At 39.4% G+C, this 24889-nt stretch overlaps 1 protein-coding gene across 1 annotated transcript in view; it reads right to left on the bottom strand.

Annotated features, from left to right (window-relative positions):
* Window positions 1-24889, bottom strand: part of LOC127648588 (glypican-1-like) — a 102466-nt gene that overhangs the window by 42057 nt on the left and 35520 nt on the right. Inside the window, exon 2 of the mRNA XM_052133238.1 lies at window positions 527-685. Within this exon, the coding sequence (XP_051989198.1) occupies window positions 527-685 (159 nt within the window). The remainder of the gene's footprint in view (window positions 1-526; window positions 686-24889) is intronic.

The raw sequence follows: 24889 nt of genomic DNA, 5'->3' as shown, positions 1-24889 counted from the left end.
TCATGATTAATCAAATAAAAAAATCAACAACAACAAGGTCTGTTTAATTCTAATGGTCTCTCTGAGAGTGGAAAATAATCATGAGAAACTAAATAAATAATTTTAGTGCAACAAATACTAACATTATAAGTGGATGTCTGGGGAAAAAAACTCCAATAAAAGTTTACAATATGGCCTCTTTACACCATAACTTATATTATACACTGTAATTAGTCTCTCATTATCCTTATCTATATATGAGAAAAACATTTGATATTCTTATATGACTAAATATTATTTATACTAAGTCACACATATATGATCCTAATATGTTTGCCTTTAGCTGAATGCCATGTTAAATATATTCTTGATGGTTCAAATATTTGTCTTTTGCTCAAAATAGCAGTAAGCACGAGAATTAGCTCAGTGGGTCAATTCATCTCAAACCCATGGGCTGAATAATGGTAAAGTGGCCATTTTGCAACAAGGTCACAGAACTCAGCTTCCGGACACACACATAGACATACATGGCTTGGGTGCAACTCACCATCAAAACTCTTGTATTGGCCATTAAGGGAGGCCTGTAAGGTGCGTCCAGACTCTTTGACTTGCCTCTCAAACTCTTGTCTACTTAGGTTCAGAAGGTTCTCCTCCATTGCAGTGGTACAGCAGGTGTAAGTCTGAGGACACACCCGCATGTGCTCACCTGAGAGAGAGAAAGACAATTAATAATGTTATCATGAACATCATTATACATGCATTTAACTATGCAATATCTTACCATTACAATAAATTACAGTACATGCTAATTTAAAAAGAAAATGTTTGCAATGGATACTTTTGTGTATATTGTGTTATTTGTGTATGTTCTCTTAAAGGTGCAATAAGTATTTTTTTAATGTTTCACTCGACAATACCACAGACCTATCGGTGTAAATTAAGAGGCAAATTTACAAAGCAGTTGTGCTAATTTTGTTTGTGGTATTTCAGTGTAAACAACTGTGTCTTATTCACTAACTCCCGCAATATAGCTTAAGCAGACACAATCGTTGTTGAAATATTGCTGTGTCTTGAGTATTTAAATAATACTCAACACAACACTTGTCTATGTATATTAGGCTCATTAAAGATTGTGTTTCATTCACAAAACTCTGCAATAACCATCGCGCTCTTAACAACTGAGAAAAGCAGGTGGTGATCTGAATTTTATATAAAGAGATGTTTTTCTATTGATCATTTCTGCAAGATTGGAAATTGAGCAGTGCTTATGGCTGTGTTTGTGCCATTGCCTGATCTGCATAATTCCTTTAGTGAATCGTCGCTAAACTAGTGCAGATAAAACTGCGCTTTTACAGATTCAATGCATTCCCTCCTCAGTGTCATGCAACAGCTTAAGCAAACATTTTTGGTTATTGGTTTCATTGTATAAATAAACTTTTCACAGGTATATTTTTCACCCATTATTAATTGACTCTGTATTCGAAAGTGTCTGTTATTAGAGGGTTTACCAAAATAAGGCACATAGTAACTGGCTGGCCTGTCTGTCTGTCTGTCTGTCTGTCTGTCTATCTATCTATCTATCTATCTATATCTTTTTATGTATCTGTATATCTCTCACACACACACAAAGATCCCCCATTTAGCCTTAACAGACTGTAGGGGCAAGTGCTGTTAGCGAGCACCTATGAAGGCCGGAATGGTACACGAGGGGGTGGGTGGCCAGCACCACGCCCGACCGCCTTTGTCTCCCCAGTGACGCTGTTTTACACACCGCACCAGGTACTCATTTTAGGCTGAGTCGACACACACACACACACACACACACACACACACACACACACACACACACACACACACACACACACACACACACATATATTTTCAAAAGAAAGACCATTCCAGATCTGATGTATCTGTATTCCTAGCTTGTATACAGGTATCTGCTGTTTGCTCCAGGAATCTAGGTGAGAAAGACTGAATGAAAGTAAGAGAGAGAAGCACAGAAGTGTACACCGATGAGCCAAAACATTATGACCACTCACAAGTGAAGTGAATAACATTGATTATCTCCTAACAAGGCCACATATCAAGGTCTAGGTAGATTAGACGGTAAGCGAACAATCAGTTTTCATAGTCAATGTGTTGAATGTAGGTGAAATGGGCAGGAGTAAAGACCTAAGCGACTCTGACAATGACCAAATTGTTATGGCCAGATGAATGGATAAGAGCATCTCTGAAATGGCAAGGCTTGTGGTGTGCTCCCAGTCAGCAGTGGTGAGTACCTTTCGACAGTGGTCCAAAGAGGGACAAACTGGCGACAGGGTGCAAGGCTCATCGATGTGCGAGGGCAACAAAGTTGCATAGTCCGACAAAACAGAGGTACTAATTAGTGGACCAAAAACCTCTGCCGCTAATATATAATTTGATTCTCATTGAATTTACTGTTACATCGTCTTCAACAGCAAAGAACTTAGGTGTTATATTTGATACCAATATGTCATTTGAAAATCAAATTTCCAATGTTTGTTGAACAGCATTCTTCCACCTAAGAAATATTGCTAAATTACGATTTACGTCAAGACTAGGTTATTTTAATGCATTACTGAGAGGATTTCCATTAAGTTCAATAAATAAACTTCAATTGGTTCAAACTGCAGCAGCCAGAGTGCTAACTAGAACCAAGAAATATCTTCATATTAGCCCCATTTTATAATTGTTACATTGGCTACCTTTTAAATTTCATATTAATTTTAAAATTCTGTTAACTACATACAAAGCTTTGAATGGTCTAGCTCCTCAGTACTTAAGTGACCTTCTACCACACTATAATCCAGCATGTTCATTATGATTGCAAAACGCTGGCCTGCAAATAGATCCTAGAATATCAAAATCCACAGAAGGAGGTAGATCATTTTCCTATTTGGCTCCTAAACTATGGAACAGTCTCCCTAACACTGTTCAGGATACAGACACACTCAGTCAGTTTAAGTCTAGACTAAAGACTCATCTATTTAGCCAGGCATAAACCAAATTTATTCTTCACTACACAATTAGGCTGCTTTAGTTAGGTCTGCCGGAGCCTGAAACATTGATCATGATCTATAATTCTGCAAAATAATTTATGGTATCTATGATAATATTATTCTATTTGTTTCCAAGTCTCACCCTTGGGACTCCTATCCCGACAGGGATCCAGCCGGCCGGATCCAGCTCTATTCCTTCTTAGTATCGGACTCCACTGTACGTGTCTCTGAGTGATAAAGACAAAATGCTGCCGGTGCCAGCCAGACATCACTTCAGTCCATGGACCTCAGAGGATGAACTGATGCCAACTCCAACCATAAGACATGGGACACTTCCTTTGTCTGAACCTTGGACTTAGAATAGACCTCACCGAAATTACCGGCCGGTTGAACTGCGAAGCACCTCACTGATCTCGGCCTGGATTACCTTGGTCTAATGATGGACTACACTCTTAAAATGGAATAAATAGACTATCAATTAATTGACAACAAAATCCTTCATCAGCCATCTAACAAAGGACAATGCATCTATGTGAACTTCTGCAGTTAATCCAGGATGAACGTCAAAGAGATTAGTCATCATTAGTCATCTTTAGTAATCTTACAGTTCTTACAAAATCTGTGTTTAAACACTAGCCTTTAACACTTAGTTTAATCATTTTAACACTGCACATAAATAAGTAATACTGGCATTATATTCATATAGCAGTTAGCCAGAGTGGAAATGGACCCCAGAGTGAGTCTGGTTTCTCCCAAGGTTATTTTTCTCCCATTAACCAACGTCTAATGGAGTTTTGTGTTCCTTGCCACAGTCGCCTTCGGGTTGCTCACTGGGTTTCTAAATACAATGATTTAATTAATTATTTTTATACACACTTCATAATCGTATTTAATCAAACTACACAATGATGACTCTTAAGACTTTATAGATATTATGGTTTCATTTTCTGTTAATGCATGATTTTCTGTAAAGCTGCTTTGAAATGATGTGTGTTGTGAAAGGCGCGATACAAATAAAAATGACTTGACTTGACATGTGCTGGACCAACAAGTCCGATCGAAGGCAGCTTCACCTCGCAACTTACAGGACTTGAAGGATCTGCTGCTAATGTCTTGGTGCCAGATAAGACAGGACACCTTAAGGAGTCCATGCCTCGTGGGTTGGTACTGTTTTGGGAGCACACAAAGGACCAACAGCATATTGGCTCATCAGTGTATAATAGGTTTACAATGGTTTATTGCATGGATATAGAGATCTGAACTCATCACAGAGCAGAAACATGCTCTCAGAACTCCAGGAGTCAAGCTCACAAGCACCAGACATGACACACAAACACACACACAGAAATGATTTTGTTTCTGCTGGTGCATTGCAGATATTCAGGGGTGAGCTTCTATTTAGTAAATATGTCTGTCTGCATTTTGCAAATCTAACAAGCTTCTAGACATGAATGCACAAATACAAATAAACCCCCAGCTGAGAATTTCTGAATGTGTCTGCTATATGATTGAATAATCAGCATCCCAGCACGGTTATATAATATTGACATTTGAAACAAGAGAGAGGGAGAAAGAGAGAGAGAGTGAGAGAGAGAGAGAGAGAGAGAGAGAGAGAGCTGCTGTAGAGGGAAGGCAAGGCTAAATCGTTATTAAAAGTTTCCACTCAATCGACAAGTGTTCACTCGCGTTTGTGTGAATATAGTATTCTGGAAGTGATGACACTGTTAATCGATATTTTAAAAGCGGCCTGTCTCTTTTTCTCTCTCAATTTCAGATATAATGTGCTTTACTGGCATGAACATTTTACATATGTATTGCCAAAGTATTTGCAGCTTAGCTGCACACAAAGACAATAATGTAAAACAAAAATAGTGCAAAATCAACCAACAGTAACTGACAGTAAAATAACTGAAAAGATCAAATGGACAATTTTCAAGATAGAAGAGAATTCCAGAGTCAAGGGGCAACAACACTAAATGACCTACCACCTAAGAAAACAAATATGAACTTGGGAACAACCAAAAGACCAGCATCAGAGGACCTCAATGAGCAAGCAGGAGAGCAGGGCTTGAGAAGCTCAAATGAATATGGAGGAGCAAGATTATGAAGGATGAAGATTATATACTCTATAATAATACAATTTATGTTAACTAGTATTCTGTTCTTATTCAACATTTTAATGATTAGTTATGACTGCAAACACAGACACAGTCATCCAGGCCATTAAGAGGTATGTATTTGTGTGTGATTGTATGTATCTTGTGTGGCATGCAAGGATGGTGTCAGTATGAAAAAAGTGTTTACCTGTGTGTGTGTGTAAGCATGTGTGTGTTTGTCAGCAGGCGAGAGCACACAGTCAGAGACAGGATGCTTTCTCTAAAGAGCACAGTTCATTTCTAATCATCACATACAAATACTATATAGTAAACAAAGTTGTATATGAGTCTTATCTGAGCTTAATGTTACTGCTTGAGAAGGTTTACATGCCCAAGTCCTATAAAACGGCAAAGGACCCCGTGTGCACTCGTGATGAAACCCTCAAAAAACGTGTTTTCAGAGCGGTTTCAAAATGTCTTGTCGCTTGTTGCAGACAGCTGGTTAGGTCAAAAACTCAATGAATTAATATGGAAGAGATAAGATTTATTGCTTTTCTCACTTTGTTGCAAGCAACAGATCAAGTGGTTAGGCATTATGGTCTCAATATAATGATTTTAAACTTTATGGCCGATACTGATACGGATTTTAACAACAAACTCTAGGCCGATAACAACAAAGTTGTATTTGTTAACATTAGTTAATGCACTATGAACTAACATGAACTAACAATGAACAATTGTTAGATAACTGTTCATTATTAAAAGATAACAACAGAGATAATTAGATAATTGCATTATCTAATGTTAACGAATGGAAACTTACTGTGAAGTCCTACTGCATGCATATCTCCCTATGGTATGCATGTTCTAATGATGGTATGCCCTTATGATGTAATATTTTGCCGATTAAACGTTTTGAGATAAAACATCTCCAGTAATATACACTTGGAAAACCTACAAACTCAAATTGAGTGAATCATTAATGTCTATCCTTCAATTTTGGTCTTAAAATCCAAATTTGTCAGGTACTGTATTTGGTAAAATACACAGTTGCATGGTGGAAAGCAATTTGCTGTGATCTTTTAGCGGTTATTATTCAGTGTTTTGGCCGCAACAACCCCTGTACGGTTTGGACATGTATAGTGCTTGCTAAATTACTCATCTGAGATCAATAAAGTGCATCTCTCTAATCAAAGTGAGTTGGGTTGGAGTTCTATTCTGTTTCAATAAATTTTCGGTAATATAAATGGATTACACAGTAGGTAAAACTAGAAACATATAATCATCCTGTAAGCATAGAAGTATGCAGAAGAAAGACCTAAACTGACCCCTAATAAAATAATTTACTGTAGTATATGGTGAGTAAAGCCAGTGGTATTTTTCCATCTATGGGCACTTATAACCAGGGTTGGGGAGTAACGAAATACATGTAACGGGAATAAGTATTTAAAATACAAAATATAAGTAACTGTATTCCACTACAGTTACAATATAAATCTTTGGTATTTAGAATACAGTTACATTCAAAAAGTATGTTGATTACTGAAGAGATTACTTTGCATTTTATTGTCTTTTAATATTTAGTCCTTTCAGATGTAAAACATTTATACATATAAATGATATGATCCAAAATGCATTTGAACAGTGGTGAAACATTTTCTCATGATGTGTTACATTCATATGAGCAGACAGATAAGTACGTTTGAAGCAGAAGAAATAGAAATAAACCTTGTGTAAATTGTCAGCTTTACGCTAAGCTAAAATGCTATTTCTAGCCATTTTACATGCACGTTACCAGGCACGATCATATTATTTTTATCAAGAAATTTCATGTTAGATCATAATTTCTTTTTCTAGTAAGACCTTTGCTATTAGGGCAAAAATCATATTCTTGATAATAATTGTTGTATTGTTTTCCTTTAAAAATAACTAAAAATCCTTAAAACAATATCAATTTGATTTATCTTGTTTTAGAAACAACTGCGTAAAATATTTAGGTTTTTCAGAGAATGTATTTTTAACATGTGTATTTTCTCTTGCTGTACTGGCAGTTTTTATAGTCAAAACAAGTGAAAAAAATCTACCAGTGCTGAAGAAGTAATCCAAAGTATTTAGAATATGTTACTGACCTTGAGTAATCTAATGTTTTATATATATATATATATATATATTGGTATAATATACAGTCGTAAACGATATCTCTCTCCTCGCACCACCTTCCGCAGTCAGCCTTTATCCCTCTTGGAGGCTTAATTAGCCTGATAAGGGACCGGGTGTGTATAATCACGAACCGGCCCCACCCTCTGCCCTGTCACACATGTATTCTGTAATCTGTAGTGAAACACATTTACAAAGTAACCCTCCCAACCCTGCTTATAACACACACACACACACACACACACACACACACACACACACACACACACACACACACACACACATGTTGTGTTTCCATGTTTTATGGGGACTTTCCATAGACATAATGGTTTTTATACTGTACAAACTTTATATTCTATCCCCTAAACCTAACCCTACCCCTAAACCTAACCCTCACAGAAAACATTCTGCATTTTTACATTTTCAAAAAACATAATTTAGAATGATTTATAAGCTGTTTTCCTCATGGGGACCGACAAAATGTCCCCACAAGGTAAAAAATTTCGGGTTTTACTATCCTTATGGGGACATTTGGTCCCCACAAAGTGATAAATACACGCTCACACACACACACACACACACACACTACTGTTATGTCTACATGTGTTTTTGTTCATGTTTTGTTTTCATGTCTTTTATTTTGGAAGTTTAGTTCCTGTTCATGTCATGTGTTCCCTTGTCATGTGATTCCTGTTTCCCTCCATGTTCATGTGTCTTGTGTTCATTGGTTTATTGTTTAATTATCTTGTGATCAGTTCGGTCTTTTCATTGGTTAACTTGTTTGTTTTGTTCTCCCATATTTTGTATTTAAGCCTCATGTTTGCCATTGTCCATTGTCAAGTATTGTATGTGAGTGTAGCTATTTTTGTCAAGCCATGTTTATGTCTAACCATGTTTTAGTCAAGTCATTGTCATGTTTATGTCTAGTTTAGTTAACATTTATAGTTAGGGTTCTGGATTTCATGTTTTTTTATAAATTGCACTTGGGTTCTCATTTCTTCATCATCATCATTGCCTATGCCAGCAGCAGCCATTCGTTACAAGAACGACTGGAGAAAAAAAAATATGAGTAGGAAAACTCCTATTAGGATCCAATTAGACCACAGAATGAGAATTAAGGAAATTGTTCTTCTATTGTTTTTGTGTGTGCAAAAGAGGGAAACAGAGATCAGTGAGTTAAGGTAATTTCACATACAGTATCACAGCTTTAAAAGCAAGCTATTCTTATAGCTAAACTTGTTAGCTATTGGATGGTGTTGACTAGTGGTTACAGCAACAAAGGTTTGTAGGTTTAATTCCCAAATTGAGCAAGACACTTCGAGACTCCAATCGTGCATTGTACACGCAACTAGTACTGTGGCCAAGCTAAACGTAACTGTGTATCTAGGTCCTTTCTTACCTCCACCAGGTATCCAAACAGTAATTACTCTTTTATTTTAATACCATTTCCTTCTAGCTATTGCTAGAGGTACAGCACAAAACTCCAGACAGGTTAATTATCTGGGTTGGCACAGGAAAAGGAAACACAGAAAAATAACTGCCATTGTCTGCTTACCCATTTCAATGAATAAAGGACAAGTGTTAACGATGTGTCTTTTATTTCAGCATGTTAATTAGCTGAGTGTGCTGAGGGTGTGGAGGTCTATGTAGGACAAAGCAGGTGATGATATCAAGTAGCTGAGTCCAAGTTTGTAGATTTTTCTCTATAACCATAACTGCAAACACACACATTTTTATTTTCTATCATGATGGGGGACTTGTTCTTATACTGAGCTAATTATATTTTCTATCACCTACGTCTAAGGGTTTGTATCCTTCTGCTCTGCTCTGTTTTTCAACAGTTCTTCTATGTAAAAATTCACTAGATGGACATCTTGACTATTATGCCGTGTCTCACAGCTTGGAAAACTGCATTTGTTTTCATGCCAACCGAAACGGAGTAAAATTTTGTCTTGATACGACGAAGCAATCAACAGTTTACATAATTAATCTGTGTGTCCAAAACATCTCCAATTGTAAAAAACCCTGTTCAAACACATAAAACATAATAATTGTACATAAGAAATAATTAATTACACATGCAAATACAACAATGTATTCAAGGTATGCTTACTCTCCAAAGCATGAATAATGACATCTCAACAGCCACTTTTCCACTATTGGGCCAGTGTGAGCCTGTGCTAGCCGGGGCCAATAGCCTTTTTTCCCGAACCTGTACCGTTGTGCACTGGATACGACAACAAAAATTATATTACTGCAAGATATTAACAGCACAAGACAAACAAAAGAATAAGAATTTAGTGAAATATCTGTTTATAAAAGAAGATATTAGATATGGATTCATCTGATCTTATAATCCAATATGTTAGGGATTTGAACGCGCCAAACACCGGCAAAATAAACTGCTTTATGTAATTACCTCACTCAAACATATCCTATTTATACATTATATTTATCGCTATATCCACAACATACATGTCATATTACAACTTAACTCTTTGCACAGACAATGAAGGGAATGAACGGTTGAACTGTTGAGCGCTATTCATAATATGTAAAAACGACTTGTCCCCTGCTCCTCTGGGACAAGTCGACTGCTCAAAAACAGGGGCCACCCAGCCCCTGGCTGTCTAATGTCCTTTGTGAACATCGGACTGACCTCAGGGCAGCTGAAAGGGGATGGCGGAAATCTAAAGATCCAGCAGATCTAGATAAGTATCAGCTTCTGCTTGCAACTTTCTTTGATAACGTTAAAGCTGCAAAAACCTCCTATTACCAGACCAAGATTAACAGCACCACAGACACTCGCAGCTTGTTTAGAACATTCAACACACTTCTCTGCCCTCCCCCTCCACCACCTGACACATCACTGACAGCAGATATCTTCGCCACATTTTTTACTAATAAGGTTACAACCATCAGCAATACATTCTCAGCACCACACCCTGTCAAACACATGTGTCCTGTTTGCAACTCTTCTGTCTCTATGTTCTCTCCTCTGACTAACACTGCAGTCTCTAAACTCCTCCTCTGCAGACACTGCACCTCTTGTTCCCTTGACCCCATTCCTTCTTACCTTCTCCAGGCCATCTCTCCATCCATCCTACTTGGACTCACACACATCATTAACATGTCTCTACTTATAGGCACTTTTTCCACTACAGTTAAGCAGGCTTGAGTAACCCCGCTGCTGAAAAAACCCACACTTAACCCCAACAGATAGAACACTACAGACCAGTCTCTCTCATACCATTCATGGCAAAAACACTTGAAAGGGCAGTTTTCAATTAAATCTCTGCCAATCTCTCACAGAACAAGCTGCTGGATGACAATTAGTCAGGCTTAAAAAGTGGACACACCACGAGACTGCCCTGCTGTCTGTCACTGAATCCCTGAGACTGGCGAAAGCTGAATCCAGATCAGCCATCCTTATTCTGCTGGACCCTTCTGCAGCCTTTGACATAGTCAACCATTAGATCCTCCTCTCCACCCTCTCTAATTTGGGCATCACAGGAACTGTGCATGACTGGTTTAACTCCTATCTTTCAGGTAGGTCCTTCAAGGTAGCCTGGAGAGGTGAGGTGTCTAAGCCACATCAGTTACTTACTGGGGTACCTCAGGGATCAGTGCTTGTGCCACTTCTCTTCTCTAAATACACAACATCACTGGGACCATCATTCAGTCACATGGTTTTTCTTATCACTGCTACACTGATGACATGCAACTCTACTTGTCTTTCCAGCCCAACGACACCACAGTGATCGCTCAAATCGCTGCCTGCCTGGCAGACATCTCGGCCTGGATGAAGGAACACCACCTGCAACTCAACCCAGCCAAGGCCGAACTCCTTGTCTTTCCAGTCAACCCTGCTGTAGAACACAACATCACTGTGCAGCTGGGTACAACTACAGTATTGCCTTCCAAAATGGTCAGAAATCTAGGGCTAACCATCGATAACAATCTTAATTCACAGAACACATCTCAAAGACCGCAAGGTCATGTAGATTTACACTCTACAATATCAGAAAGATAAGACCCATCCTCTCTGAACATGCCACACAACTGCTTCTTCAGTCACTTGTCATAACTAGACTGGACTACTGTAACTCTCTAATTTCAGGCCTCCCTGCATGTGCAATTAGACCTCTGCAAATGATCCAGAATGCAGCACATGTTAGACCTCTCTTTGTCTCTCTCCACTGGCTGCCGGTTGATGCACATATTAAATTCAAGGCTCTGATGCTGCCATACAAAACAGTCACTGGGTCTGCTTCAGCATACCTAAAATCATTTCTGCAGAGCTACACGCCCACCAGAAGCCTGCGGTCGGCTAAGAAATGTTGCCTTGTTGTACCAACCCAAAGAGGCACCAAAACACTTTCCCGGACTTTCAGTTTCATCATACCACGTTGGTGGAATAACTTCCCCAACTCCATCCGGGAAGCTTACTCACTCTCTATCTTCAAAAAATGACTTAACAAATCTTTTCCATGAGCGCTTAACCAGTCACAAAAAGAAAAAAAAGATTGTTCCACTTTAATCTGTTTTGCTAGTGAAACTTTGTAGTATGGCACTTTTCGTACCACTGTCTCCTTAAGATGATTGGCTTATGTTTTACTCTTTTGTAAGTCGGTTTGGGTAAAAGCGTTTGCCAAATGAAAACAATTTAAATGTAAATGTATGGCAGGCACCGTCGATCTGATGTTGCACATTTTCATCAGCCCAAATATTCAGAGGAGTCCTGATTTCATCTACAGACCAGTACTGATGATTCGTCATTCTCTGTTGATCTGTTCAGGTAAGCTGGTAGCTAGATAAAAAAAATTGGGGAATGAGTGGGCCTGGGTAAATCAGTATTGATTAAATACTGACCACCACCCCTAGAGACACGAGTTCAACTCCAGGGTGTGTTGAGTGACTCCAGCCAGGTCTCCTAAGCAACCAAATTAGCCCAATTTCTAGGGAGGGTAGAGTCACATGGGGTAAACTCCTTGTGGTTGCAATTAGTGGTTCTCACTCTCAGTGGGGGGGTGTGGTAATTTGTGCATGGATTGCGGAGAGTAGCATGAGCCTCCAAGTGCTGGGAGTCTGCGTGGTGTCATGCACAACAAGCCACGTGATAAGATGCACGATTGACTGTCTCAGAAGCAGAAGAATCTTTGACTTGTCCTCTGCCACCCAGATGATGGTAAGAAACTGTGCCACCAGGAGGACCTACAAAGTAGAGGGAATTGGGCATTCCAAATTGGAGATAAAATTAAATTAAAAATAAATAAAAATATTGGGGAATGAGTATCTTGGTGCCGAAACCTCTGACCTGACTCAGCTAAACTCCACCTGTGACATCAACCACACGTCAAGCCCCAGTTGGCCTAATAGTGGAAATTTGTCTATTTAATTCCATTCTTTGTCATTAGAGCCATCACTGAGCAATCACTAATTAAAGTGAACGATCCTTTCTGCCCATATTTGGATGACTTCCACCTCTGGATGCAGCAATCTGAATCCTAATACAATTGGTCTACTGTTTACATGAAACATGTATGTAAAAGACAGATACTTAACTATTACTCGCTATATATTTGTCTGTGAGTAAAACAAATAGGATGGATGTATTCTTATCTTTGAGAGCTTTCTAACAACATATGACACATGGCTATTTGATCAGATTGCTGTTTTTTAACGATTACAATAATATGAACAGTGCAAATTTCAGATTTATCTGCAAATCAAAGCAGAGGTGTGTAGTCTTTCCAAGTCAAATGAGGTCAGAAGATTATTTTGGGGAGAAAAAAGTAGAAGGTCAAAATGCAAACATGCATTGTAAAGTACAGCTTCTAAGCTTTAAAACAATACCTATTTTGTGTTGGTCATATATATATAATTTTCTTATTAAAAAAAAAAAATATTCTGATGCAAGCTTAAAGGGTTAAGCCTTTTTCCAGCCAGTGGTTCCAACAATGTGTATGATTTCAGGCTTAAAAAGAAAACGACCCACGATAATATGTTGTGTTTTGGATGCTGGTCTCCAATACTGGGATTCTGGTTTGCTGGTGTCCCAAACATACCTCTTAACTAGTTAAACCAACAAGAGTTCCTTCAACCAGCTTAAAAAGTCAATGCAGCTTAGAACAGTATATTTTACTGGTCCAAAGCTAAACTAGCACTATCCACCAGCATAAACCATCCTGAAGCAGGATGGAAACTCATTATGGTTTAAACTGTTTTTTGTTTGTTTTTTAACAGGGGTGATTTAGCAGCAGGGACTATTTAGCTCGGTGATTTGATTTGAGACATTTAACACACCCGCTCTTTACCTCCCAATCAATACAACACAAGAGCCCTCAAACTGAAGACAAACACACATACTCACACATCGCTTCCCAGGTATGTGATGAATGAGTTTGCCAGTGGCATGCATTTCTCCTAACGATCCACTATAAAAGACTACGATTGTGTAATGGCTTGCATTAACAAGAGCATTTGAAGTGTGTGTAAGCTGGAATCACACACACAAACTTGCACACACATATCCTGGGAGCTTTCAGTACTATAACACAGTGGTGCTACGATGGTATAGGAATGGTATTAGATAGTATTACCGCAATACTTGTAATTAATGATTACCATATCATATACCATGATATCAACATAATCTCAAAGGAACTTCAACGAATAGCATATACTTAAAAAGGGTAATAATACTTATGGTACTGTCAGGTGCAAGCATTTCCATATAGTAACCAATTATCATAATCCTGTTCTCCACTTTAGTTATTATTAGGTTACACAAAAGAGGTCTATTATACATAGAGAGAGCTACAAGCTATCAATTCCAATAATTTCAATGACAGTTGCTAGGCAGGAGCAACTTTTGTTTTTCACCCTTTCAACCACATTTCAGCTTTTTTTATTTGTAGCCTCTTCTATCCATATGATTTCATATCACATTTGTAATAATGACATGACCTGAAATTTCATGAGAGATACACATTTTAACACAAAATTCACAACATTGGAAACTAACATGTTACATTTACTGTAAGTGTTTGTAATATGTAAAAAGTTCAGTGTGCCTGCCTTTGCTGTCTGAATGTGACCTGCAATTTATTAATTCATTAACAGTGACAGCAAAACACCTCACTTACATTTCCACGTGTAGTGTGAAGAAAAAAAATGTTTGGCTTGCAACTGGAAACGCATTTTCATTTGGGCATTTCTAAATTGCGCTGGCTCACAAGATGACAGAGAGGAGCGGTGAACACGTGACGTCGTTGTCATGGTAACAGACACATTGTAAGCCAATTTGCTGAAAGACTAGAATGAAAGAATCATCAAAACACCAACATAACATGGAATAGCAAAGAAGCAGCTTCGTTCCCTGAAAATGACACCAGAGACGATAGTTAAAAGGACATTAAGGATATTTATAAAAAAAAAACGAATCAGAGAGCATGATAACTTAAACCAGGATATGATTAAATTATTTAAGAGAACTGTTGGAACACACCTCAAGAAACCAGGGCTGTCCCGGCTAAACCGGGACATCTGGTCATCCTAATACTGTCAGTGAAAGAATCATGACATGAAAGGCAGTTGAGAAGAAATAATATAAGCCCATCTCAGGCTTTTAAGAGCCCCAACCCTCCTCACACAATCCAGCTTGATTAACCCTTTCCAGCTGGAGCGTTCAAATTTGGGAACAATTATTCTCATTGTTCCTGTCTCAATATCTTTGCCGTCCAATCACCGAGTTTATTTCTGAAAACTGACAGATCCTCAGGACAACATAAGCTAAAGGCACATATGATTGGTTAAGGGGTTACTGGGTGTGAATAATAATTGTATTGTCATCTGCGTCATCCTCCATTTGCCAGAGTGGAGCCAGAGAGGACATCACGGGAGATTACCTCCAGCATTGGATTTGCTTCAAATTGAAAACTGTGTAAAAAAAAACTATTTTAAGGTAAGACAAGATATTTAACATGTGTTGTCAATATTGTCTATTGAAAGTCAAAACGTTTAAGTTAAGAATCATTTATTTGTAGGAGTAACGCTAGTTTTTTTCTGGAAAAATTTACGGTGTTCATCGGACAGGCAGTTAGACTCTATTTTTAAGCACATTTCTGTGAAACTTGCTAAATAAACATTAGCTAGCAATACTATATTCATTTTTAGCTAATACTGATGGTATCATAGGCCTTGACCAGGTCAATAAAGCAGAGATGTAGGTCTTTTTGGAATTCCCTACACCTCTGCTGTAGCAGACGGACAGAAAATATGGCATCTGTGCAGGACCGTCCTTTCCTGAAACCGCATTGTGGCTCCGCAAGTTTCTCCTCAGCGTGCCTAGTGAGGCGATATTGAATAATCCTTGCCAGGACTTTTCCCGGCACACTGAGGAGTGAGATGCCCCTGTAGTTGTTACAGTCTGTGCGGTCCCCCTTCTTAAAGAGATCATCTCTGCCTGGTGCCTTTCAGACTCTGGATCGCTTTCAGTACTTCCTCAACAGATTGCACCTCAGCCAACCACTCACAGGGGGTGACTTCTTCCTCCAATATCTGAGGCACCGCAGCCTCAGTTGGGTCATCCCCACTTTGTCCCATGCTGTTTTCCTGGCTGAGGGATTTCCCCTCCACCTGGATATCACAGAAATGCTCAGAAAATCTGTAAACCTGTTTCCGGGGGTCGGAGATTGGATCACCATTCTTTCCCCTTATGATGGTAATAGGTGTGGTGCTGCAGCTTACTTTTTTGAAGTAACTAAAGAGTAATTTGTGATCACGGGCTGCTGAGGCTGACTCCATCTCCTCAGCAACCCGCGACAACCGCCTATCCTTGCAGTGCCTCATGGCTCTCTGAACCTCCAAGCGAAGGCTGTGGTAAGCCTCCTCATTCTCCGATGTTGGATACTGTAGCTGATGAAAGTGGCCCTGTCACTTTTTCTTAGCCAGCTTGAACACCTCCTCTGTCAGCCAGGGTCTCTGGGGAAGTCTGGACCATGTACACAAAGCAGCCATTGCAGCTGTATGAGCCACAGTCCTAAACCTTGCCCATTTCCCTTTGACATCTGTAGTACTGGGGGACGATGCCAAACCCAGTCACAGGCGATTATGAAATTAGCTAGCTGAGACCATGCCACTAAGTGTTTTAATGGGGACCTGGGTGTACACCCACCACCGGAGTGGAAGAATGGCAGGCACATCTTACAGATAACAAGTCGATAGTCAGTGGTCAGATCAGCTCCACGGCAGGACATGGTGTCAAGGATATGTGCCCGCAGCCGCTGTTCTGTCACCATGTAGTCCAGCAGATGTTCTTTCTTGGACCCGGCATGCATCCATGATGTGGTGTGGATGTGCCGATGCCAGAACAGTGTGTTGTTAATTACAAGCCCCACACAAATCTTGTAGCCTCCTGCCATTGTTATTGAGCTGATCTGGCCCATGCCTTCCAAGGTGCCAACATCCTGGCCAACTCAGGCATTGAAGTCACCCAACAAGATGACTCTATCCCGAGGGGCCACTTTAGCTAGCACCTGTGACAGGAGATCATCACTCCACAGATGTTCATCTTCAGTCGGGGCATAAGTAACCACAACCACCACTACTCGCCTCTGGTTGATGGGATGGCGATCCCAAAGTATCCTGGGGCTTACAGCTTCCCACACCTCACCGCCATGCTCCCACACCCCTTTCATTCTTTTGTTCAGAAGCAGAGCCACTCCCTGTTGGCATCCAGCACAAGCTTAATAAATTTTTTACATTGTAGTTTAGTGGTAGTTTATTGAAAATGTGAAGGGGTTACCAGCCCCTCGCACCCATCCACAGCCGCCATTTGGCCGCTGTGGTGGTTACAAACGCCATGAGAAGGAAAGGCCAATCGGAATTGGATCTCCCCCCACAGAGCTGTCCTCGACAGCATTGCCCGTCCGGCACAACACACTCACACACACACACACACACAAACAAACACACACTGGTTCTCTGATCAGATTCAAATCAAAGAGACTCTAATTGTAGATTTGAATAAGTATCTCAGATTAATTAAATGTTATCTGAGCTTGGTAATACATGTCATTTGGAATCGTTTTTGCTTAATTAATGTCTCTTGAATCAGATGATACAAAATCGATATATCATACGACAGGAAGTGGAAAGGTGTGGCCTCTTTTAGAGTGATGCACTGTTAAATAAATCCCAGACAGAAATTCCACCTACACACTCTTCCACAGAGAGAGAAAGAGTTATCAGGAACATGATGGATTACAGCACGTTTTAGAAATATATGTTTTAGATTTCTAAAACGGACACACTAACACACATACACATTGGCATTGAGAGTGACTGAATTGTAGCATTAAGGGCAAAGAGACGGGATAGATTATCCAATGTATAAAATCAAACAGTCTAAAATATCTTTATATCTACTACTGGATCACTGTGTTAATCTCACTGTGATTGTTTCCAAAAAAATGCAACTCATGTATGCATTTCATTGCTTGTGTGGTCTTCATTGATTATGGATGCATAATTATACACATGCTTAATTGTGCATCTGGATGTTTATAACACACTTCTCTATCATTTGATCATAGCAAATGTTCGTTTAAAAATAAAATTCCATTTTATTCCCTCTTTCCATGCACTGTAAAAAAAAATTCCATTGTAACGTAAAAGGTGGTAACATCTAAATTAACTGTTTTAATTTAGTCAAAATACTATTTAAATTGAAAAAAAAAAAAATTGGTGTTGCTGTTTAGTTAACCTGTCCTTTTTTGCCAAAAAATCTTTTTCCGTTTACTTTTTGCTTTGCAATCACGACACTGACAGCACAGACAGGTAATGTTGAGATAACATTTACATCATCAAGTTTTGCCGGGATGAGTATTTATGATCCACCTCCATAAGATAGTGTGTCTCGCTTATTTACAAGCAAAAATTACTTTAGCAGGCTGACTGGACAGTTTTTCACACGCAGTCTTAACAGCAGTCCTTTATCACTGTAAATGAGGCACTTGAGAAAAGATCTGAATAAAAAGTGATCAGTTGAGAAAATGAGGAGAGAAAAAAACCCTGTCAGATGCTGCATTTTTTTACAGCTGCATTACAATACGAGTGCCACCCATGACTGTGAAATTTTTGAGGAAACATTTATTTTGAGCAACTTTAGAACTAAAATGGTTTTGCAGTTGCTTGTGTAAGGGGTTGCTTGGATTTTTATAATATCATAGAACACTTCAAGTTAAAGGCCTGATATACTTCCAGAGAAGTTCTTCTGAATTCTTTGTTTAGGGATACATTTTTTTTTGAAAGAGCTGAGCAACGGTATACGGTTTGTGAACATTCAGATATCCATCTCATAGCTGTGGGAGGTGTTTAGAGGTACATTTACGTAAATATGAGGATGCTCAAAATGCTAATGTGATATTAAATGTGTTATCAATGACTTTGTCTCATTCTATGAGTAGAATTCACATTAGGTCAGTAAAATAAGCTGTTTCAACAATTCGATGATGATTTAATGTAATAGTGTATGCAGCACAAAATGTGGAATTTGTCTTGTTTACATTCTGAATTAATGACGCTAATGTGCTAACACGCTATAGTCAGCCATTATATGTGCTTTTATTATATGTGTTATCGTCATTTATGATGACACTGATACTACTGCAAAGATGGGTGTATAAAAGAGTGTTAATGTTCAGATTACAGACAAAAGAATGATAATAGGCATCTTAATCTAAAAAAACAATTGCATGATGTTCTTTAAAAATGCCTCTACATGAACGATTGCACCAACTCGCTAATAATGGCATGCCGGTGTGTTCATGTTGACTGATCTTTAATGACTGAACAACTTAAACAGAATTTGCTGTCTGCCTCAAAGTAGGTCCAGGTCATACCTACTGATGACTTGGACCAATGGAAGTAAGAAGGCGTTTAGACGTTCTTACTGCCGTTAAGACTTTTTCCAAAAGTTCACCTAGGTGAGCTGTTATGAACCACCGAAACGAACGCAAAAACACCTTTTTGTCTAGATTTTGTTCTAAATGGCATCACACCCATTTGCTCTTTAATTTCGTATGAAGTATTTTGGTGCCTTAAGGGTAAAAATGTCAAGGAATAAATGCATTTTGGACAAAAAATGTAACAGCAAGACAGACCTTGACGCTTTCTTTACAAAAAAGAACTGTGGTGGTACTGTGGTGCAGTGATGGTATCAGGTGATAATACCATAGTACATTGCTAAATACCATGGTACTAGAATGATTACCATTTTTATGTGCCATGGTATTTATATGGTACTACAAAGAATCCAATCTTATTACCAAGGCAAATGTCCAAAAGTTATGTACCATTCTATTTATTTATGCAAACCAAATAATATATTGGTACATGTTCAATATGGTACAATGATGGGTTCATAATGAAATGCCATGGTACTGTGATGTATACTATGGTACTGAAATTCATGTGCCATAGTATGTACTTTGTACTCCAAAGTAATTACAAGAATACCATTGTACTTGGTGAAAGTGAGCTGAGGGGCAGCTGGTTCTGCGGCCCATGGTACAGATTGTTTTGTTCCAGAGGCGGAGTGATTCAATGACACTGACATGACTCTAATGTAAATCATAGACTAATCTGCTCAGCTGTCAGGCACACTGCACCCATGCAGGTGAGAGCACCAATGACCTACATCTGCACGCTAGCCTAGTTTTGTGTTTGTTCCAGTTTTTGAATAAATCACTCAGCTACATTAACCACATTTGCTGAATTAGAATGAAACTTGTGTGCTTGAGACAGCTTAAACAACTACACAGCATTTGAATGATTTTTATCACATTCACTTATAATGTTATTCATGGCTTCTCCTGACACGTATCTGCATTATTTTATGCATTGCACTGGTGCCACATGATTGACCATTTTGATAAATCGCATGAATATGTAGGTGTACATGTGTTCCTAATAAAGTTCTCAGTGAGTGTATATCAAAATGACATGTTATGATTGGCCAACCTCACAGACCATCGTTAATCATTGCAGACAACTACTTGGAATCTGGAATGAGGAAGTATACTACAGCAAAAAAATCCACTATAATGTTTCCATGACTTTCCAAAGGAGTAAAAAATAGAGAGAGCTGGATAATGACAGTCAGAAGTCAGTCTCAAAAGAAGAAGTTGGCTAGATTTACACCGCTAAATTAGAGTGGAAATGCATCATCACAGAATGTGAAAAGGGTCCATAGGCATTGATATGTAAACATGGGCAGTCATTTCTTAATGTGCTCATAGTTGTGACATAATAACCGCAACTATTTTTGAACAAACTGGTTCTGAGGATTAGTTTCAATATATACTCTGGGGTGGACTGGGGAGGGAGCTTTGCATAATTCACACTGGAGGAGGTTTCACATAGTACACAATTGTTTATGTAAAGAAAGTAAGAGAAATCTTGTTTTCATGACAAAAGACTCTTAGTCCATGCCCTGATCTACAGATGGGCTTTGGTTAATCTCTTATCTCTGCTTGTGTCCTAACATTAATTTCAGTTACAGTCTAGTGGAAAAGACAATCACAATTGTGTCTATGTATGTGTGTTTTGACAGAATGAGATGAGCATGAGATACTTTTGACTTGTGTTATTGTTTGTGTCTGCGAGAGACCGAACACTCCGCTGTTTCATGCACCACACTCTAGAGACACAAAAAGGGTGTCACTGTTGTCTGCCCTGTTTTAGCACCCAGCCACTAAATTAATGTCAGTCCCAGTTTGCACATGGAATTTCCCCATCTTGCAGTCTGTTTATAAGTGTTACACTAGGGTGTGGAGAATGCATCTGGTATTCCTTAAATGGGACGGCATAGTTTCATTTCACCACTGCAACAGAGACACCTGATTCCTCCTTTTACAATGAGTGAATTCATGCCGTTTACATTTCCCATCCTCTCCATCATTTGATTATAATTTAATGAAAAGTGACCTGCTGCATCATTTTGAGTCACTTTGTCTCAGAAACATATTTGAGTTTTTAGCAATAAATGGAAAATCTTACATGTAGACAGACAAACAGACAGACAGACAGACAGACAGACAGACAGACAGACAGACAGATAGATAGACAGACAGACAGACAGACAGACAGACAGAGCTAACTTCTTCTGACAAATAACAAACACACACTATGTAACACACAGCAATCAGCTCAGACAGCAGCTGTCCATGAATCAGCACACACTGTGGTCCATCATGAGGTAAAAACACAATCCAGCCCTTCACTATCTCTCTTTCTTTCACCAGCTCTGCTCTTCACTCCTTCAACACAACACCCACATCAGTCACCAGCCACTGATGATGAGTCACACACAGATCTGTGTTTGTCTGGAGAATCTTGACACCTCAGGCTGGATCAGAGCAAGTGCAAACTTCTTGTTTAACAACAGTTTTTTTTTTCTTTTTTTTTTCTGAACCAACCCTTCTGTCTGTTTCCTCTCGAGTTTGTTCTCTTTCTCCATCTATCTGCTGTTGCTGAAATCTGAGTCAGCTTTTTCTCCAGAGAGTAAATTCACAGTCGCCTCAAACACCACGAGCAGAGCCGGGTATGTGTGTGTTTGAACTAGGAACTAGAGTCAGCTTTGGTGGAATTGATGCAGTGCAGCAAGCAAGGGTCAAAGGAGTCAACCCGAAAATAACCGAGACAAAATAAGTAATAGGAAAGAAAAATTACAAATGAGATCTCTTGAATCTCTCACTACTTTTTTCTAGACAGAAATGAAATTGAACCAAGCACAATCTGAGATTTTTGCTTAAAGTTATTATGAAATAGCATTTACTATCAATTTAACTTCTGTAGATAGATGTGTGATGTATTTCTGTGTGAAACAGGATATTCAAGGGAAAACAATGTAGGGTGGTCTCTATATTACAGGTGGTTGACTAACGACTATATGAATCTAATAATGACTATTATTGAATGTAATAACATTTTGTGAGGTTTACCACTAAATCAAGAAAAAAGAAAAATACACCTAATTAAATTTTTCAAAATGATTATCTTTTTATCTTATACAATACAATTTTGCTTCAATTAAATGCATCTCCTTTAAAGAGTATTTTTAGATGTTTTTTTCCAAGAAAAAAATACTTAAGGTAATATTTTTTATTTTATTTTTTTTGCATTGAGAGGATCAATACTCAAATTATTTATTTATGATTTACAAAATGTGAAATTTTATTATTTATTTAACATGAAAACAATTGCATTTTATAAAATTTAAAGTGACAAAAAAATACTATACTGTATAAGAAAATAGTTGCTTATGGCTGGATCTACTTCTCTTTCCGATAACCTAAAAAAAACTCAGTCAAAAACAGGGCTCAGTCAGAGCATTCATTTATTAAAATTGTGATGTTCTCTTAAGTACATGTGTGTGTGAGAATAACAACAGTAATCTGTATGTCCTAAAAGCGAACATTTTTTTTAGGCAGCAAAATATACAAAAAGAGTACTGTACATAACAGGAAATACATAAATAGGGGTATAACAGGAGAAAACATACATAATCACTTAGATAGACATACAATAATAAGTGTCAAACACACTGTGGAGGTGGGGGTGTGGTTGAGCGCTGATTTGTGAATGGAGAGCAAGACCAGGAGATGAGGGAGGTAAGGAGTTACACCTGTGGGTAATTTACTGCTGAACAGCTGTTCAGTGTTGCTGGCAACAGAGAGATAAAAGGGGAGATGAGATCCACAGAGGAGGAGAGTGACACACACTGACTGTGTGTGTGCGCTGTTTGTGTGTGTGTGTGTGTGTGTGTGTGTGTGTGTGTGTGTGTGTGTGTGTGTGTGTGTGTGTGTGTGTGTGTGTGTGTGTGTGGGTGGAGATTTAGGTTGACATTTTCTTCACCTTAAAGTGCTTAAATAAAAGATGAGAGAAGGAGAAAATTTGTTGGCTCCCGCTTCCTCATTTCAGAAGAGTAACAAGAACCTGTTACAGTAGTGCCGAAACCCTGGATATTTTTTGATGAGGAAACGTCATTGTGGATTCCTTGCCATTCGCCGAAGTCATCAAAACTCTTGCCAGCATCCACTAGACCAAACATCAGACCCTTCTGGACTTAAGTGCAGAGCAGGAGCAGCATTTCCAGGTCCTGCTTCAAGCCCAGGCAGAAGACCGACAGGTATTGCAGAGCTTGATGGCCCAGGAGAGTATTCCAGCCATGACCAAGGCCGCAGCTATAGCATCGCCCCACATCACGCTCTTGATGAGGCAACAAAATGATCCAGAGGTGTTCATCGACTGAAGTGTGGGGCTGGCCGAACACCCAGTGGGCAGTCCTTGCTGTCCAGGTAAGCCCAGCTCACAGCCCAACAACTTCCAATCCCTAACACTATAGAGTATGCGGACCTAAAGCGGGACATCTTGCAGCGGGTCAGGCATAATACAGAACAACACCGGCAGCGCAAACACTGCCGTACAGCAAATGCACCCGTTTTCCTTTGCCCAACAGCTTCGCTATGCCTGTCAGTGGTGGCTTCTGGCAGAGGGGGAGGCGTTGCCTGAGCCGTCAAAATTTAGCTCCACATCAGGGAGACCCGGAGTGAGGCTCCGCCCCTCCAAACCTCGATGCAATCCCCATAGGGGATTTCTCACTGGAGCAGATAAGAGACAAGTCTCTCAGGCACGCCTTTGACGAAGTGAGAATAATTGATGTTCAAAAGCATCAGCCCAGTGTTGTGCTTTCCTATTCCTACTTATTAAACTTATTATAGGTATAAATTTATACCAATTATTAAAGATAGGTTGTATCGAGTGACGCAGGATGCTCAATCAAAAACAGATACAACCCAATTGTTAATTCCAGAAAGCCACTGGGAACGCTTCCAGGTGGCTCATTATAATCCAATGGCAGAGCATTTAGGGCAAATGTGCATGGTATAAACGTGATGCCTTTGTCAGTTGCACTGCCCGAAGGCTTCCTCGTGACTCTTTGCCTCCTGGAACCTGGTGATAACAACATTCAGAGCGTCACCAAATAAGCCAGAAGGCGAAACCAGGGCATCGAGAAGGAAAACTTTGTCCATGTCTCTGATGCCCGACAGGTTGAGCCATAAGTGTCTATCCATGCTGACTAAAGCAGACATAGACCGGCCAATGGCGCGAGCCGTCTGCTTGGTCGTGCAGAGAGACAGATCCGTGGCTCGATGAAGCTCAGAGAAAGCCTATTCGTCGACCGTGGTGCCCGCCTGAGCTGCTGTCTTATAAGCCTTCCCCACAAGTGTGGAGGTGGTCCTGCACAGCTTTGTGGGGCGAGTGGGTCTCTTTAGTGATGATGCCGAGCCAGGCGATAGATAACCCGCAAGTGTCTCTTCTACCTGCAGCATCACTGAATACCCCCGTGCCTCGGCACCCACGATAGTCGAATATGTCGACGTCGAGGGAACGAAGACACGGGAAGTATAAGGTTTCCTCCATGAACGAGAGAGCTCGTCATGGAGGTCATCAAAGAAAGGAAGGGACTGGCCACAGCCCGAGTAACAACCTTGAGTAATTCCTCAGCCTCTTTATTATTGTGCGTGGAATGTTCAGAGGTTCAGCGTCACCCTCGTGAACCGAGGA

Source organism: Xyrauchen texanus, chromosome 9 (assembly GCF_025860055.1).
Source record: "Xyrauchen texanus isolate HMW12.3.18 chromosome 9, RBS_HiC_50CHRs, whole genome shotgun sequence".
NCBI lineage: Eukaryota > Metazoa > Chordata > Actinopteri > Cypriniformes > Catostomidae > Xyrauchen > Xyrauchen texanus.
This window is presented reverse-complemented; position numbering and strand designations above follow the sequence as displayed.